At 38.7% G+C, this 19,522-nt stretch overlaps 1 protein-coding gene across 1 annotated transcript in view; it reads right to left on the reverse strand.

The window, feature by feature from the left end:
• The window catches only part of PRKDC (protein kinase, DNA-activated, catalytic subunit), an 82,893-nt gene extending 64,023 nt beyond the window's left edge, over nucleotides 1–18,870 (reverse strand). The window contains exons 1-22 of the mRNA XM_054637612.2: nucleotides 18,711–18,870; nucleotides 18,200–18,276; nucleotides 18,017–18,109; nucleotides 17,108–17,182; nucleotides 15,630–15,738; nucleotides 14,529–14,641; nucleotides 13,761–13,860; nucleotides 13,163–13,218; nucleotides 13,042–13,072; nucleotides 11,887–12,044; nucleotides 11,535–11,681; nucleotides 9,298–9,462; nucleotides 8,309–8,477; nucleotides 7,214–7,263; nucleotides 5,877–6,014; nucleotides 5,424–5,573; nucleotides 4,865–4,980; nucleotides 4,036–4,195; nucleotides 2,876–2,962; nucleotides 2,384–2,503; nucleotides 1,858–2,017; nucleotides 1,307–1,413 (exon numbers count right to left, since the gene is read on the reverse strand). Coding sequence (XP_054493587.2) covers nucleotides 1,307–1,413; nucleotides 1,858–2,017; nucleotides 2,384–2,503; nucleotides 2,876–2,962; nucleotides 4,036–4,195; nucleotides 4,865–4,980; nucleotides 5,424–5,573; nucleotides 5,877–6,014; nucleotides 7,214–7,263; nucleotides 8,309–8,477; nucleotides 9,298–9,462; nucleotides 11,535–11,681; nucleotides 11,887–12,044; nucleotides 13,042–13,072; nucleotides 13,163–13,218; nucleotides 13,761–13,860; nucleotides 14,529–14,641; nucleotides 15,630–15,738; nucleotides 17,108–17,182; nucleotides 18,017–18,109; nucleotides 18,200–18,276; nucleotides 18,711–18,852 — 2,523 coding nt within the window. The 5' untranslated portion in view covers nucleotides 18,853–18,870. The remainder of the gene's footprint in view (nucleotides 1–1,306; nucleotides 1,414–1,857; nucleotides 2,018–2,383; nucleotides 2,504–2,875; nucleotides 2,963–4,035; nucleotides 4,196–4,864; nucleotides 4,981–5,423; nucleotides 5,574–5,876; nucleotides 6,015–7,213; nucleotides 7,264–8,308; nucleotides 8,478–9,297; nucleotides 9,463–11,534; nucleotides 11,682–11,886; nucleotides 12,045–13,041; nucleotides 13,073–13,162; nucleotides 13,219–13,760; nucleotides 13,861–14,528; nucleotides 14,642–15,629; nucleotides 15,739–17,107; nucleotides 17,183–18,016; nucleotides 18,110–18,199; nucleotides 18,277–18,710) is intronic.
• Nucleotides 18,871–19,522: the final 652 nt, after the last annotated feature.

A 19,522-nucleotide genomic window follows, 5' to 3' on the forward strand; every position in this document is an offset into this window, starting at 1 on the left:
TGTAGCCTGCTCCAATGCTTAACAACCTCTTTAATGAAGATATTTTTCCAAATATCCAATCTAAACCTCCTCTGGCACAATCTGAGACCATTTCCTCTTGTCCTGTCACTTGTTACCTGGGAGACCAACCCCCACCTGGCTACAAGCTCCTTTCAGTTGTGAAGAGCAATAAAGTCTCCCCTGAGCCTCCTTTCTCCAGAATCAACAGTGCCTCTCTCAGGAAACTGATTTTCAGAAGCAGCCTGTACGGGATACAAAATTAACTAATTTTGTTTCACAGAATCACAGAATGACCAAGGTTGGAAGGGGCTGCTGCAGGTCAACTGGTCTAAACTCCCTTCTCAAGCAGGGTCATCCTAGAGCACAGGCACAGCATTGCATCCAGACAGTTCTGCAATATCTCCAGTGAGAGTGACTCTGCAATTTCTCTGAGAAATCTGTCCCAGTGCTTGGTCAGTGCACACTAAAGAAGTTCTTCCTCATATTAGATGTAACTTCCTGTGCCTTAGTTTCTGCCCATTGCCTCTTGTCCTATTGCTTGGCACCACTGAGAAGAGCCTGGCTCCATCCTCCTGACACCCTCCCTTCAGATACTGATAGATATTGATGAGGTCTCCTCCCAGTCTTCACTTCTCCAGGTTAAATAGGCTGTGACCCCTTAGCCTTTCCTCATAAGAGATGCTACAGTACTCTAATCATCTTTGTAGCTCTCCACTGGACTCACTCCAGGAGCATCATGTTTAAAGACAACCAGGCTGGAAAGAGTTCTGTATATAGGAGTAATGTCACATCTAAAAAGAGGTTTATTTCAAGTTAGTTTGTGTAGTAGAATATACAAATAAAACTACACTTACATTTGAGAGGCCACTGGACAAAGTAATACATATTGGCCTCTAAAGACTGTAAGCCTATCCACAAGACAATTAAAAATCCCCCAAATGCCTAAACATTCACAAAACTGTATTGCCTACTACAAAGCTGCTAAGCTGGGACTGATTTTGGGTGTTGGGAGTCAAATTTTTGTTGCCATAATGTATCAGTCTAGCAGTGATACTGACTTACAGGATTTCTTCAGTCTCCCTTCCCTGCTTAATTCCCATCCTCACCCTAGAATATGACATCTTTCCAGCTGTGCTGATGTAACAGCTTGTCAAGCCACACTGAAGAATGGAATTCATTAAACTCATCTCAGGTAGAACTAGCCCACATTAAAAAAAGCAAAAAAAAGTATGCATGCAAGAAAGGAAAAGAAGCAGTGGGAAGAAAGGATTAACATTTAACTCTTAAAAAGAAAGAAGGTTCTTACCACTGACAATGTCTTTGCTTTTCTTATACGCTGTATCACAACTTTAGTACGTCCTTTCTGGGCTGCTTGAGAAAGTTTCCTTACTTCCCAGTTATTCTGGGATTCAACTGATGAACAAAAAAACCAGCATATCAACACCAGTTGATTGTACCAGCATCTCATGCAGCTACTTGTAGTTTCGTTTAAAAAAAACAAAAACACTCTTATTTTGCCCATTTTTATTTTTAAAATGTGACAATTATTCTTTCACTTAAGATCTTTATTGAGGAAAATAATAAATAACTTTCTCTTAGTAAAACTAAGCTAATTTAAGCAAAAAAAGGACATATCACACAGAAATAATAAATAAAATGGCAACAATTACTGATTGGTTGGCCAAAGCAAGTAAATCCTATTTTAAGAAAAAAGTGCATTTTAGGATGTAAGGGAAATTATGTTGTTCCAAACACAGAAAGTGTACAATATAAATAAAAAGTATGGCATGTCCAGATCTTTATTAAAAAAATAATTTTCCTCTTCCTTAAGACTAGCAATTTTTTGCATGTATGTACCTGTAGATGTAGAGCTTTTCAAATAACCATCAAGAAGAGGCAGGACATCCTTGTAATAGGGCTGCATCATATGTCTGGGGATGTGAGCTGACCAGTCTTCCAAAGCATCCAGGCCCAGATCAGCCATTGGGGTACAGCTAAGGCCCAGCTTAAATGCATTCTAAATGTCAAATACAAAACTATCAGCCTTTCACATTTATTCACTAGTGTTACTTTATGGTAAAAGAGACAAATTTAAAAGCATTTAGTGTACATCTCCCTTTCCAGTAACTTTTTCTGTTTAGCATCTCACTCAAGATCAGGACAGGAGATATTTTTGTATTTCAACACAGGCAATAAGAAATTCTGCTTAGTGGAAAAGCAAATTCCAACAATTTACTTTTTATCCAAAGATTCAAGTAGTTTGCATTCTATCTCACTGAAGACCATAGAGAGCTTAATAGTTATGTTAATACTGACTTTTCTACAGAATGTTTGTATGTATCTTAGGGAAAAAAAGTGTTAGCTGTACATCACTTTGACTCACCTGCAGTGCAGGAATATATGCTTTGATATCAAGCATGATGATGTCATGTGGTAAAGACAGCAAAAAAATCAGACAAGATGCCAACAATTCATCTTTATACTGCTTCATTTTTGCTGCAACCTAAAATGGAGATAAATAGAAGAAGAACAAGAACAGGAACAAACATAAACATTTTGAAATCTTGACTTAATTGTATCAATACCCATGTAAAATAAACAAGCCCAAACCAATATTGGAATCTCATTCATCTGCAAACAGTTACCAGAAGTATTTATACTGTTATTTCTCAATTGTATATGAACTGGTGACCAATACACCTCTTCTGACATTGAAAAAACTGACCAGAAAGGATCTTAAAATGTCACTATCTTGCACAGCTCAAAAAGCAAGAATACCTCTACTGTGTATGTAAGATTTCTCAAAAGATAAAGTTTTGATTGAATCACATATTTTTTGTTCAGCCTAAGAAAGTAAGGGAGCAACATTCCTTACCTCTTTTCCAAACTTTACAAACAGTGCAAAGCAAGAGCTCTTTTCTGGGTCTTCAGGACACCTTCTGAGGCTCCTGGGGCTGACACCCTACCAAACAGAAACCACAAGTCAATACCATTAAAAAGCACATAGTACATGTATGAACCACAAGTTCAACTCAGAATACATACATCATACTGTTCAATACAGAAGTGGTGTCAGTGAAAACTTGAAATATATCTGAAATATATTTGATCTTTCAGAGGTTAGAAATTAACATTAATATGGTTTGCTGAGGGTCAGCTTTTTGGAATATATTAAATATTAAGCAAATAAACAAGAGATATATGTCTGCAAAGCAGTTTTTCAATGGTTCAATTTTCTCTGCTCACACAACAAATCATAAAAACCCAAACTTCCCTAACAGTGGATGTCCTGGTGGCAAGAATGATGATGTAACAAGAAAACAATTCACAACAGTGTCCACAGTACAAGCATCTACACCAATGAGTTCCCAAATGTGCTTCATTGGTGCCATCAGCAGCAGTGGCAGGGACAGCTCTGGGCTCTGTGTTGGGCTACACACCCACATGTTTTAGTCCAATAGCTTCCAAACCACAGCAACTGCACCTACCACTGGGACATCATATTCCCTGTGGAAATCAGAGCAGGAATACACTCCAGAAGTTGAGTCATTAACCCATACATGACTCTACCGTTCTGGTTAGATTGTTTCTATCCAAATTATCTTTTATACCACCTGCACTGCAAAGGTACCTCCCATCTCTCTGTTCACCCAGCTCAGGATTTTGGAACAGGCTGCTCAGGGAGGTCATGGCCTCTCCCTCTCTAAGACATTCCAAAGCCACCCTGATGAGGTCTGTGCCACCTGCTCTAGGAGACACTACCTTGGCAGAGAGGTTGAACTGGATGAATTCCAGAGGTCCCTTCCAACCCTAACAATTTGGAGATTCTGTGATTACACATGGATGGTGTCTCTAGAAGCTGGGCATCTAGTCTAAATTTTGACTATTAATGTGCTTCCAATTCTGGAGGCACAGGAAGCTATAAACATTTGAAACAACCCAGTAACAGTTTCAATGAACTATCTTCCATAGGGAATAAAATACTACACATTAAGAATGGCACATGTTACCCCTCCATTGGATAAAAGATCTCACCTCAAAGTATTTTATCCTCTTGGCAATTTTCATTGTAACTGAGAGCAGCTTGTAGAATCCACTAATAAGAGGTAGTCTTGTTGAATGTACAATAAGCTCATAACCAAAAGAATATACCCAAGGGTGAAAGTATTCCACATGTTTCTCTGGCAGTAACTCTCTAAAACCAGTTCACAGAAAAGACAGGAGGAAAAAAAGGAAAAAAGTAATCAAATACCATATTTTATTTTAAAAAAACTTTCATCTCAGTACAAGAAAGAAATATTGCTGCAACAGAGCATCAGACAGACAGAGAATAAATGCATGCTGCATTCTGAGTCAAGCACAAGAAGATTTTAATTTTGTTTTAGAGGGCAAGGCCATTTATTATTTATTATATCTCATTATTGAATTTAAACAAACACACATCCTCATATATCACATTCTATTACTGGATATCCACAGGCAACTAATGCTGTACCTTTCACATAATGCCCCTGACTGGTCTGTGAAGACTGCATCTCTGGTCTCTGAAGTATTTAGGATACATGGTCAGGATAATACTAGAAGTTATAACATATAATGAATGACAACTACTCCCAAATAATGAAAGTGAATGCTAATGGATGTCTCTTGTATTCTTTTAAAAAACCTGAGCTGATGATCTTTTATGTGTTTACCTATGGCCCAGGTGTCTGAAAAACCCTTCTTGTCTCCTTCCTAATCATCTTGTGCATTTTGAAATATGATCTATCAAACTAACTCAGAAACAAGCATCTTAAACACATTTCACCTCAAACTTCTTCCAACCACTTTGTAACTTTCAAATTACATAAAAACATATAAATACCTGCAGAATTCCACTAGATTTATAAAGGCAATAAAATCTATTGGCTTCGTTGGCTGAAGGTTTGAAGCAGGGTCAGAAGAAGGCCCAACCAAAGCACTGTCATCTGCATTTCCATCCTGAAAATAAATGTGAAGAAAGAACACTAGATCTGTGACAACACAGAAAGCCTTTACACATTTTTTTTGCCACATTAACAGTCTGTCTTTTTCTAGCTGTTACTAGGTACTCTGAGAGATGAAGGACTAACAGTTGACACATCAGTCATTGAAAGGAACAATAAGAGATGCCTGCTTCTAAGTAGAAAGCCAGTCGAAAAATGAAAAACAGTAGATTCCAGAGTAGAAAGTGTAAAGTAACAGGTAAACAGATGTGAACTTCTATTGATTCTGATGTTTCCATCTCCTAACACTGCAATGCAACATTCAGAGATATTAAGAAAAACATTTTATCTAGCATAAATGTCACTTCAAGACACTAGGCACAATGAAAACAAAACAAGGGATATGATTTTGGTTCCCTTACAACAGCAGGAGTTAATGGATAGGTCCTCAGGTCTCACCTGTTCACTAATATCCAGTTTCTGAACAGTCAGGTCCAATTTCTCAATGATCTTCAAAACAGATTTTATAAGTTCATCATACAGGACACGACTTAGGGATTGCAGTTGTGCCTTTTCAGTAAGGAAGTTTGCATCTTCAAAAACACATTCCTTTGCAGGACAAAAATGTTTATATTTCAAAACACAAATGAAAATTATTTCTTTAACTTACAAACTAACATCTACATGATCCTGAGAATCCAGTTTTAGATGTTTCTCAGCTATGAAAGCATAAATTAATCACTTTTTAAATTAATTTATCAGCCATAAAATCCAACTAAAACCAGAAAACAACCCTTCTAGAGCATGACATTTGGAAAAAGTCTGAAGTTAGAAAAGCAGCTATATGACAAGACTCAGGATCGTGCTGCATTTTCCATTTCATTTTGTATTTCCATGTTAACTATGCTTTACCTTCATTGTGTCACAGCTCAGTAGACTTCTAAAGAGGTACAGATAGTCCTTATAAGTTGGTACTTTTGATCTTGGTGTTGCAACCTCTCCAGCTTCAAAGGCTTCTTCTGTTCCAGAAGTCTCTTTTACAGAAAAATCCTGAAGGGACACAATGTTTGTCAGACACATTGCTCTGGTGGTTTGACCCTGGGTGCATGGCAGATACCCACCAGGGCACTCTACCATTCTCCTCCTCACCAGGACTGGGAAGGGGAAAATAAGATGGAAAAAACTCACAGGTCAAGATAAAAGCAGTTTAGTAGCAAAGGATGACAAAAGATTTATTCTCTACTTCCTATCAGCAGGCAATGTCCAGTCACTTCCTTGGAAGTAGGGTTTTGGTATATGGAGCAGAAGCTCCAGAAGAGAAACGCTCTAATCAGTGCCGCCCACCTCCTCCTTTCTGCCAGCTTTTCTTGCTGAGCAGTCACCATATGGCATGGAATATCCCTTTGGTCAGTTTGGGTCAGCTGGCCTGGCTCTGTCCCCTCCCAAGATCTTGTCCCCCTGTCTTCTGGTGAGGGGAAAATGTTGGAGAGCCACCTTGATGCCGTGCTAGTGTTGCTCAGCAGTAGCCAAAATGCTAGTGTGTTATCAACACATCTCCACTTACAAATACAAGCACAGCTCCATGAAGGCTGCTGTGGGAAAAATTAACTCCATCTCAGTCAAATCCCAGTACAACTGCCAATGAAACTCCCTGATATATGCAATATACTACCTATATATGCAATATAATGTAACATTACTGCTGCAGGTAGAAACATGGAATGTTTAGTGTTCTCCATCAATCTGAAAAGAGCACAAAACAACCATCTTATTCCAAAAAAAAAAACACCCCAAAAAACCTCGAAGGTTGTTTTCCTAGTGTTCAGTTATTTGAGAAATTCTATAGTTACTCTGTTGCACAGGATTAAAAAGCTTCAATATCATTGCTTAACACAAGCATTCAGTAACATTTAAAATGTCTAAAATGTAACCTGGAAGAAAGCTGGATGACTGTAATTACAACTTACTTTATTACAGACAATCTGACCAAACAGAAGTCTATTTCCTGCATTTTCCTTATCCAGCACAAGAGGAACATCTACTCTGCGCTGAGCAGAGGCGGGGGTGAGAGACTTAAGAACAAATGAGCCAATAACTAATAACACTAATGGAGTAATAACAAAATGGATAGTACTATTTTTGCTTCTTTGGACATTCCCTTGTTTACTAGGTTAGGTTGTCAAGAACTGGAATGGAATGTATGCTCTAGGAATCTAAATGAAATAAATATGTTTAAACAGTTATTTTACCTTCGAAAATGTGATTGGCTTGGAGAAAATTCTGATTAATCCCTGATGCACTGAAACAAACAAAAACCAAAACTGCCTGAATAGATTTAAAAAGCATGGCATTCATATCACTCATAACATTAACAATGAAACAAATCACTTTTCTATATTCTGTCATGGTAAGGGATAGGCAAAAGAACACCGATTTTTTCCTTTAAGGACAAAATAGCTCAGATCAGAGCCTTGACTCTAGAATGTTCCACAGGCAACCAATCCTGAATTTGCTTCTTACTACTTTTTCTCAATACTGCTTTGACTTTTTCCTGCTTATGAATGACAACCAGGGCATCACTCATAATGCCCTTATTGAAAAGGCAACAGCCCCCATTTATGTTCGCAGATTTAAAAGCAACATGGTACTTGGCTGTACCACTTCCCAACTCAAGAACATGGGAAACAATGAAAATGCCCCAGCAACAGAGAAAAGTCACGATAAACAGTTGAAAGAAATAAAAAAATAATTTCTGAAAATCATTGAAAAGAAATGTCAGCTTGAGACTACTAGAATTGTCAGCTACCAGTGCTGACACATTCAGTATTACATTCACAGAACTATACCTAACTTCATGTTTGGAATTTTACTATTTAAGAGTTCCAGAGCATAAAAAAATTGCATTTTTAGAGATAACACTCACCCTATTTTCTGTGCTATTTTTAGGGGTAACTGAAAGGATACTGAACAAATTTTTGTACACTTTCCTATGAGATCCCTTTCTTCTCATAATTCTTTAGAGCAGGAATGCAAGTCTTATCACAAACATGTGATAAGACATGTGATTCTCCTACCCTAAATCATACCCACTTTGCTACCCAAAACGATTGTTAAATGCATTCTTGAAGTTATTTAACAGTGGATATTGAAAAATATCACCACAAAAACACTCAATCTCCATTATTAGAGAGGAAGACAAGCTTCATTTTTGATCCTGAATGGCTATTCCACATTTCTCTCATAGAATCAGTTATGCAATTTATGGGGAAAACAGAAAAGCAACCAAAGGAAAAAAAACCACATGATCCTAAAAAACTCCGATGAAGTTAGTATCACAGACTTACCCACAGTGCTAATAAAGCTCCACAAAACTGGACCTTTTCCTGAGAGAGACAGAAACACTTTTATTATAGATCTGCAACAGACCAGCTGCATTTTTTCAGTGTACTGTGGAAAGCTGTTGATCTGCAGCACAACTAGATGTTCAAGAACTGGGGTGTATACCTCAGGAACCTAAAATAAAGAAAAACAAAACAACCATTATGCAAATTATGTGAAATTATTTCAGCATGTTACTTTGTTACAAGAGCTTGCTTGCATCATGATCTGCTGAGAACAAGAAGAGAGTTAGCAAGTGGATTCATCTGAGACATACAAAAACCCCAAACAAAGAAACAAACAACAACAACAACAAAATCCTCCCCAAATAAAACTAAACAAACAGAGTAAGAAAGCTTCCACATTATGGAAAGTAGCTCCTGAAGAGATTAGTGCTTCAGTGAATATAGGTTTAAGCTTACCAGAAAAGTACCAATTTAATTAAACAACCGTGACAGCATTATTATCTGTTTATCCACAACCACGTGAATACAAAATGTATGCCCCAATCTTACTTCACAGCTCCAGGTAAGATCCAGAAAGCCCTCTTTAAACAGACAGCATAACATCATAGCAGAATCAAAGTACCAGTCTCAGAGAATATGCTAAGTATCAGTACCAAAAGGCAAAGCAGCAGAGTGCTATAAACACAAAAAAGTTATGGCTATGTCTAAATAAAGAACATAAAATAAATAAAACATATTCATATTTGCCTACCATGGTTTTCATTTCAATGCACTGTGGCATTTTATTTAGCATATTCAGTGCATTTTCTTTATTCAAATAAAATCCATTAGAGCATTCTCCTGATATTCTTCCCATCCCCTAGGGGCTAGATGTCATTACATTCAGTTAAATAAACACCTTTTACCATAGGTATGTTCACAGCTATTACCTCCTCACACATCTGCAACTGCATAAAAGAATTGGGTGGTACTTTAAATACTCCACTTACTTTATCTATATGGAATATCACACTGGCAATGGACTGGAGGAAACTTGGTAGCTGATAGAGATGGTCATCGATTGTTTCTGCTTCTGTGAGGAACATTTGCTTACAACGCTGAAGGAGCTCCACGTACATGTTGTCCACATCCTCAGGATGTATAGCTTTACAGGGCTTACAGAGAGAAAATAAAAACCTGGTTTGGCAATTTTGTTGAACTGAGCAAGTAAGTGCATGCTGTAGCACTAAAACCCAGCCACGTCTTCACTGAACCATAAAAAGAATAATATTTGAGTTTTTTTCAAAAACTCAATATACCTGAAAAAAATAACTTCAAGTACTTGCTACATTCATAAGAAACACAATACCTGACATGGAGTATAATAATAGTTCAAATGCAGTGTAGTTTACTGTGAAAGTACTTGAACTTTCAGTGACATGACTTCATATTCAGAGTGAAAAGCATGGGATTTGGCTGTAAATATCTTAAATATTGCATTATAGATGCTTAGATTCACTTATATTTTGAATTAGCTACTTTTAAAGTAATAAGTGGCTTACCTTAATGTAGCTTAACTGATTATCACTGACAGGTTACTACTATTAAACACTTAACTGAGCAGTCCAAATTCTGAACTTTTACTGTTCTGTACAAACAGAACCTATTAAGACTATTCCTAAACAAGTGGAAAGTACCCCAGAGAGTAACAAAGTGTTTGTAATAAAGCTTACAAATTTCTATTGAATGATTTGTAAACCACAGCATGAACTAGGTCAAAAACAAATCCTTGTGGACAGGAACCAGGTCAAAGGCAAGAACTGTGGCAGGGAACTGACCATGGCAAAGAATGGACTGATTTATGTAAGAGTAAAATATGGCTGTTAGCTTAAAGGTTGAAAGTCTAAAGTCTAAAGATAGCCTAAAGTCTGTCTAAAAACATGCTCACAAAATAAAGATTACCCATTTATCACTTGCAGAACTTCAAGTAATATTTTAAAATTATTTCATCAATTAAAGAAATATTCTGCCTTGAAACGGAACCAAGCATGAACACAAGTTCAGTGCTACAGTCACAACTTGCAGCAGCACCAAGACTCTTCTTCCTCACAACCCAATATCTGATGCTTGGCCAAGATTTAACTTAAACACAGTAACCAGTATTAATATATCTTAACATATTAGATATTTATAGGTACTGGAGCATTAAATTTGTTAAAATTTGCAGTATTATCCTATATCTATATTTACATTATGCAATTTTAAGTTCTTGCATTCCGTAATAGATGTTTTAATAGGGCTCTTTCAATTATCTGAAATACTTAATTTTTTCTGGAACCAATACCTTGAACTCAATTTCTTTCTACCTCATATCACAGAAGAGGAAGACTAGGTTTGAACAAAGCACATAGAAAATTCTACAAACAAATGCACTCTACTCAAAAGGTAGCAAAAAGAGGATTCAGCTATTCTATTGCCATTCCTAAACTTCTCTAAATAATCTTTGAGATCATTTAACCTAAGTTTTGCTTTGAGAGACAAACAAAAGCCAGTCTAAAATGTATTATATAAAAGTCGTAGTACCACCATCAGGCACAGAGGCTGCAAATACATAAATACCACCCTTTCTTTATTTAATTTGATTGTTATATCCCCATTTTAATTGACTGCTGACAGAAACTGGAAGTTGCTCCTAATGGTGCTTCCTGACAAACATATCTGCCATCTACATTGGTATGTAAGCATGGTTTTGTTTGCTGTTTCTTGTTGTATTTTACTTTGTGGTTGTTTCACAAATCACCTCCTACTGTCCTGCAGTCTGCAGTGCCTTTTAGCTGTTTGAGTGAGCTCTCTAAGAATCTCTGAACTACTTTCAGAGTGAAGCCTGGATTCTACCATTAAATACAGAGAGAGATAACAAGGTATTGCCTGTATCTCAGCAATTAAGCACATCCTGAAGTTTTGTGACAGCTGTATATGAAGCTCCTGTTTTTCCACTTCAGAACTTGTGCACAGGAACTAACTACAACTACAACTCAATGATGCAAGAGCTCCTGCTAGATTCAGTATACACTGGAAAATTTTCATCCAAAAGGTATTTTATAGTGTAATTAATTAAGTCCAACACTTAGTGCAGAAACAGGAGCGTTCCCTATTAAAAGAGCTGTGTAAAATTGTAAAATGCATGGTACATGAATTTAAATGCTTTCAGCAAGCTCCTTGAGCAGAATAACTCCTCTGCACATACTGATGCAAAAAGCCCATATCCGCGAATGGCGATGGACAGCTCCTTGCTGCTCGAATCCATTCTCCTGATGGTTCCATAGAACTGCTCCATGAAGAACTGCAACTTGCTCTTGTGTAGCTCTGCATCCTTAGCCACCATTAGAGAAATCTGTAAAACAGATGTAAACATTCCAGCATTTCACAAAAAATGGCAGTAAGTCTTAGAAGATATTCTGCTTGTAATACAAAGCACTAAATAATAAACTACATTATTCATTAAATAGATGCATTGAACTTCCAAGCACTAAATATTCCCACAATTTCAAGAAATTTAATTTTGCTTTAGACTTGGAGATCCCAGTGAAGTTACACACCTGCTTAAGGAATGAATCCAGTGCAGAATAACTGGCTTTCTTCAGCTCCTGGTGCGTGTGGCCACACCATTTGCACATCACTTCATAGAGGGACATATAGTTGTCCAGGAGCAAGGCTCCAAACTGAGCAGAGTGCCAGCTGAACAACTGTAACCCAGCTGCAATTTAAAAACAATTCTCATTAAAAACCAGACTTAATTACATTTTACACAACCAACCCAGACTGTGAAAGTCCACATTAGGACTTTAGCTAGGCAGACCCACCATGACTAGAGGATATAAAATGTATTCCTCTAGTCTCTACTGATACTCTACAGTATCAGTACCTAAACATTAAGAACTTAAGCATAAAAACAACCTTCCAAAATCCTCTTTATAATGTACACCATTATGGAACACATAGCTGTGTTCTGATGTAATTTACATTACTATTGAAAAAGAAAGGGACTTCAGGGGTTATAAATAAAAATTGCACAATTCAGAAGGATCTGGTTTCTGTTGTCAGGACACATGCAAAAGTCCCCTCCTCTGCCAAATTGTGATGCAGACAAATAAAAAATTCAGATTATAGGTAATTTCACTATTCAAAATATAAACATAAATGAAATTTCAAGATCCTTACTGAATTAACTGGGGAGAGGACAGACTACCTTTAAAGAGGGTTTTACCCCTCAGCATTACCATAGGCCTAATACTCAAACCTTGCATTTTTGCAATTTCTGCATAAGCCACTCATATTTCACCAGCCAATTTCTAATCTTCCAATTTTTTTCCCCCCATTCTTTTTCTCCTTCTTCCAGTGAAATTTCTTTCCTTATTTTTTTTTACTTAATCCACTGTCACACCTCTTTTCTCCTAATTAGCTACACTCCTCTTATTTTTACCATTTCTTTCTCACATCACAGTTTTGTACTACTCCAGAGGGGCAAATGGCATCAAGTATAATGCTGCTATTCATAAGCTGATTAGACCTTGACTGGTTTAACCAAATACCTGTTAAACTCCATATTCCAATTTGAAGTACAGCAGCTTTCCCCCTGGCCAGCTTAGAAGATTGAAGACTAGAGACATCTGAACACAACCAGTAAAGCATAAACAATTCCAGACAAAAGACAGTATCCACCTCAGCATGAATAGAAATAGTTTACATCTTACCTAGAGGTACTGCATATCGCTTCTGATCAACCTGTAATACCAGAAAAGGTTTGTCACTCTGATTTACTCTTCACCAGGGCTAATTTGTTTATGCAGAACAGTTAACTCATAGCAGATTTACCTGTGGGTTGATTGCCTTCATTGCAAAATCAAAAATCTCCTTTGCAGTCTGTGGATCTGTGAAACAATCCAATAGTGAGTATTTCACTACTAACATACAGTAGGCAAAGTGAAGACTAAGGTGTTTTTATCAATGCTTGGTATGAGGCAGTGATACTGGAAAGCCTTATATATCTCATTTTAAGAGATGGAGACATTTTTTTCCTGAAATACTCAATTTGAAAAAAATTGTACATCTACATTAGCTGATTTTTCTGAATATCTGTGTTTAAGTAGACTATTAAGAGAAAGACATCTCCATACAATCTGCATTCCAGCTTCAGTGTAGCTCTCACAGCTGCCCAACATGTGTTAAGAAAATAGCACTTCAAATATTTACATATAGAAAAACACTGATGAAGCCACTTCACACAAAGACAGATTACAAGGACTGTGTGAGTGTGTATTTTGCATAAACCATCTACTAACAGGGAAATTTTAATTCTGAGTTTACACACAGAAATGGTGCAACTTTTTGGCTGTGTAATTATTAAATGTAGAACTGTCTGTAAAACTGTACTAAAATGCATCAGTGCCTTTCTCATAGAAAAAGAACATACCTTCATCCACAGACTTGGTGAAGTTGTACATGAGTGCAACCAGTCCCCTCAGACATCCTGCTACAAGAGGTAGCTTGGGCCCCCTGGTAGCAGATGTCATCTGAAAATAATAAAATACCCTCAAGCTAAGATAAATTTACACCAAGGTTTTCCAGCTCCTAGAAGTGTAGGTAAATAACTTCAACTTAAAATAGTTATATCAGAACCCAACTCTATGAAACAACTCCACAGAAATCCTAAGTGTCACATCATTTGGAGGGAAGCAGGACAGATCATTTGAAAAACATGGAAATGTTCCACCAAGACCAATAATACCAAAATTCAGATAAAATACATTAATGTTTTGAAAGTACTTAAAAATTCAGAAATATGAAAGTTCAGCAGAAATCTGATGTTCACCTCATGGGCAAGAACTCTGCAGCCAGTACAGAACAAATCAGAAACTACCAGTGCATGACAAGGTACCACTTCTTGGGGAATGATCATCACATGCCATCTTTTCACACAGTGAATTGGCTCATTTGCTGTTATTGATGGCCTTGAATTTTCACTTAGAAAGCTTCTCAGAGCCAGAGAACACAACTTAAACAGTCTTTCAGGAAGAATTTATGATTGTCCAGCTAGATCCTGAGAAACTGTACTAGCTACAGTAGTATTCCAACAGCCAGTGCTATATACTTCAAAGGAAAAAAACCCACTGAAAACAAAGCAATGAAAAAAGAAAACCAAAGCAAAAAAACAAAGAATGAAAAGAAATTCCAATCATACCTGTGTTTTAAGCTCTCTCAAATAAGCTCGGAATAGTTTTTCAGAGTTGTTAATCATGTCACTAGGCTGGACTTCTCCCAAAACTCCCAAAAGCTCATAAATCTTTTCCAATACTAGAAAGTAATTTTTAATATTATTAAGTCTTAATTACTGAAATAATTGCTTTTGACATTTCCAGTGCAATTCCTATTAACTTACAACCATGAGAAGACCATCTCTAACAGTATAATTGCTGATTAAAGTGTGAAGCAAGCATCTTTATATATATATGCACACATGCACACACACACACACACATATATATATATATATAGCCATATCCTACAATGTGAGATGAATCCTCCTCTCACATCAGTAAGTTAAACACATATACTATTTTTAAACAGGGCTCAGAAAACTTTAATTTAAAGGCCACATACACTGAGGAAGCACTTGTTAAGGCCAACAGCTAGCAGAAGTTTCTAGGCTTGAATTCTGACTGAAGGATTCCAGGCAGGCACAAATTTTATGAGACCTGTAAAGCCAAGATTTCAGCAGTATCTAGCCATAATGATCAAACTGCAGCTCATGCTAATATGCCATAAATAATACAATCAGGCAAGGGAGAACTGATGAGCTTATATTAGAGGCGACCAATGCAGGAACTATCACACTAAAACTGCAGCTTTGAGGACAACACTACCCAGGCTTAGAATAAGATACCAAAGAGCTTTAGAATCATAGAATTGTTTAGGTTGGAACAGACCTTTAAGATCGTCAAGTTCAACCATTAACCCAACACTGCCAGGTCTCATCACTGAAACATGTCCCCAGGTGCCACATCTACACATCTTCTATACATATTCGGGAATGATGACTCCACCACTTCCCTGGAAGCCTGTTCCAATGATTGACAGTCCTTTCCATGAAGAAATTGTTCCTAATATCCAATCTAAATCTCCCCTGGTGCAACCTGAAGACATTTCCTCTTATCTTGTCACTTCACTTGTCACTTGAAGGGCCCAGAACTGAACACAAGATTCGAGGTGCAGCCTCACTACTGCTGAATATAGGTGGACAATCAGAGAAAAGAAAAACTAGAAAAGAAAAACTAAGGCCTACCTGTGTCAGGAATTCTACTTTTTGCAGCAAGCTCTTCATAAAATTTATTAAATATCTCTCTAACTTTCATTTCTTCCATCAGACAGGAACGTTGTAAACTGTGAAGCAACTAAGATGGATTAAAAAAAAAAAAAAAGGAAAACCTTTAGATCAATACCCCAATACTACTCAATCTAAATAAGAACACTGTTCATACATGTAAGTTCAGCTTCAAGTAAGCAAACATGCTATTCTATGAAAAAGATCTAAGGTCACTTGTCCAAAGAAGAGAAATGGCATGCAATCTACTTTAACTACAAACTACCTTCCTATATATGCATAAATATAAAATATACCACTTTTAATTTATAGTATACATATTACATATGTGTACATCATGATCTACATGAAACCTATACATAGTATGATTTATACATATGTACATATAAAGTCCACTAGAGCACAGGCTGAGCAAGTCTGCAGTAGCTTTTATCATACTCTATTTCTCTCCCTGCTAGTATAAAGCCAATCCAACTCACAGAACTGACTCAGAGTAACTCAGAAGGGAGTTTTGTTTCTCATAAACAAACTTAAGTAGGCACAAAAGCATTTACAGAAGAAGGGTCTAAATGCATTCAAAGGAACTACTGTCTCACACAGCAACTAAATTTCTGCAAAATGTCCTCCTCCACACTTTCCAAATACTTTATCTTATATTGCAATAGCATATATAATACATAGTATTTTAAAGCAAGAATGCAATTGGACAGCAAAATTTCTCCTTAAATAACCGTAACAAACAGAGAGAGAGATCTACAACTGTCCCCCAAAACAAAATAGAGAGAGATCTACAACTGTCCCCCAAAACAAAATAGAGAGAGATCGACAACTGTCCCCGAAAACAATTGTGTCTTGCTCTACCAAATGAAGGAATTATATGCCCACATCTAAGCAACCTGCTAGAGATTACTGAAGACAATCTGTTGTTAAACATTTTCTTTAAACATCTAAACATTAGCTATCTCTCTTCCCTTGCTACATCAGACTACAACTTCCTAGCAAGAGGAAGAGGAGGGGCAGACACTGATCTCTTCTCTTTGGTGAGCAGAGACGGGACCCAAGGGAATGGCCTGAAGCTGTGAAAGGGGAAGTTTAAGTTGGATAACAGAAAACAGTTCTCCACCCAAAACAGAAAACAGTTCTCCACCCAAAGGGTGGTTGGGCCCTGGAACAGGCTCCCCAGGGAAGCGGTCACAGCACCACACCTGACAACAGCTCTGGAAACGTTTGTACAATGCTCTCAGGCATGTAGGGTGACTTTTGGGGATGGTGCTGTGCAGGACCAGAGTTGGACTCAGTGATCCTTGTGGATCCCTTCCAACTCAGCTTATTCTGCAACTTCATGATACAGATGTTCTGCATGACATAGTGTAACTATAGTAATACAACAGATTTTCTGCTTATCTAGCAACAAGAGAGATTTATAAAATGCATTTTACCTTAATCAGAAGTTCCAGCGCTGCAATTTTACATTTTGCTGCTCTCTCTTTTGTATAGACACTAAGACAAGTTTGCTGCAAAGGAAATAAGGATACCAATACTTGTAAGTGAAGATGGAAATTCAAAGACAGCATATTCTTCTACCTCTTTAAAGTATCTGTTCTTACAAGCTTAAGTTTTTTTTAAAAGATTAAAATAATATCTAGTCCTGGAAATGGCTTCACTAACAATACTGCAGCACTGTCTGACATAATAAAAAACTCCAACTCAAGCAAAGAAATTGCAGTTTCTGAAGTAAAAATTGCACAGGGCAAATTTTATACCTCAGTACCATCAGTCCTTAACAACAAGTAGCTACTAATTTATGATCAGAAACTTCAGTGGTGCAGTCAAGCAAAGCAGCATAGATGTTCAGCCATCCAGACTCCAGTAACCTCAGGTATTGCAGGTACCACCAATTTTTGTATATATTGCAAAAGTAAGAACTTCTCAGGTGAATTTTTAAAAAATGGTAATTAAAATTAACCCTATAAAACATTTAAAATTTTACACTTAAATGGCAACTTTAGTTTGTATAAATTAGAAGTTACAACTACTATTTCCAATGAAAATAACTAATTTTCAGAACCAATACCTACTATGTTCTATAACGAAAAGTTAATAAAATTAAGTCTACAGCTATGAAAAGTTAATAAAATTAAGTCCACAGCTAGACAAACAATTCCACACTGCTCTTACAGTTTATGTAAAATATTAAAATTATTTCAGCTCTAACAAGAACACTAGAGTTGGGCAAGGCTGACTGGGAGGGGTGAAATAAAGCTATGAACGTTATAACATGACACCCATCAGACTACTTTAAACTATCTGGCAAAAACCCTTCTAGGAAATAATTTTCATTTACCTACCTTAATATTACAGGCATAAGGATGAATTTTGTCACCAACTTTTTCCATAAAGACACAAAGAAACTTCAACGCTTCTTCCCTGCAATCTCGAAACTGAAAAGTTAAAAAAATTTTTTTTCGAAATGTGCAACATGTTGCTCATATAGCACTACCGAAACACTACTTTAAAGTTTGCCAACTTACCTCCTCGATGCCGAGGGATCTCTGGATAAAGACGAGTAAGCCATGCTCCTGGGAAAACACCAGGGACAGGTGCAGCGCTGCAGGGAGGCAAGGAACCATCGGGTGGTTGGATCGCGCTCACCACCCACCCCATCCCCGGTGCAAAACGTGACCTGACACCTTGGGCACGAGTGACGCTTGTACCCAGAAACACCACAACAAAGTGTGGATGCTACTGACCTCCCCCATGGCCTCGGGGCCCAGCCCTGTGCCCTCGCACCGGAGCCTGGCGCCGCTCAGGGCGGAGGAAAGCCGGCCTAGGGGCAGCTCAGCATAGAGGGGCCCGCACCCAAGTGCTTTTACCCCGGTGAATGGTTATCTGCGGCAAGAGGCCCCCCCTCCCTCCCTGGGAATGCCCGGTGGCAGCGAGCGGGCAGCGCAGCACGGAGGGATCCGGCCCGGGGCGTGTGTCCCGCTGCCACCGAGCCCTCCCCGGGCCCCGCTCGCTCCCCCCGCCGGGCCCGGCCCACACCCTCCTCGCCGCTGGCCAGGCTGGCCACGCAGGTCTCGGCCAGGCTGCGGAGCAGGCTGTATCCGTGCAGGGCGCTGCCGCCCGCATCGCCGGGCTGCAGGCAGCGGTGCAGCTGGAGCAGGCACTGCTGCACCCCAGCCATACCGCCCAGGGCCCCGAGCAGGGCGAGGAAGCGGCGGGAAGGGCCCGCCTCCCGCCGCTCCCAACGCCGGCCGGGGGGCGCGGGCTGCTGCTGAGCTCGGGCGGGAGAAGCACTCCGCCAGATCACTCCCAGCCGAGTAAGGACCGGCGGCAGGGAAGAGCGTTTCGGGCGCTTTCGTGTCTCTCGTCTCAGGATGGGCTCAGGACACACACACACAGAATGACAGAGTGGATCAGGTTGGAAGGGACCACAGTGGGCCATCTGCTCCAAATTCCCTGCTCAAGCAGGCACACGGCCAGGGTTGCATCCAGACAGTGCCTTCAGTATCTCCAGTAAGAGATTCCACACCCGCTCTGGGCACTTACAGTGCTCGGTCACTGCACAGTAAAGAAGTTTTTCCTCACATTTAGGTGGAACATCCTGTGCCTTAGTTTCTGCCCATTGCCTCTTGTCCTATTGCTTGGCACCCCCGATAAGAGCCTGGCCCCATCCTCTTGGCATCTTTGCTATAGCTACTGATAGACATTGACGAGGTCCCCTCTCAGCCGTCTCTTCTCGAGACTGTACAGGCCCAACTCCCTCAGCCTTTCCTCATCAGAGAGATGTTCCAGTCCCTTAATCATCTTTATTGCCCTTTGCTGGACCGCTCCAGGAGCTCCAGGTCCCCGTT

The sequence above is a fragment of the Agelaius phoeniceus genome, chromosome 1, assembly GCF_051311805.1.
Source record: "Agelaius phoeniceus isolate bAgePho1 chromosome 1, bAgePho1.hap1, whole genome shotgun sequence".
Classification (NCBI taxonomy): Eukaryota; Metazoa; Chordata; class Aves; order Passeriformes; family Icteridae; genus Agelaius; species Agelaius phoeniceus.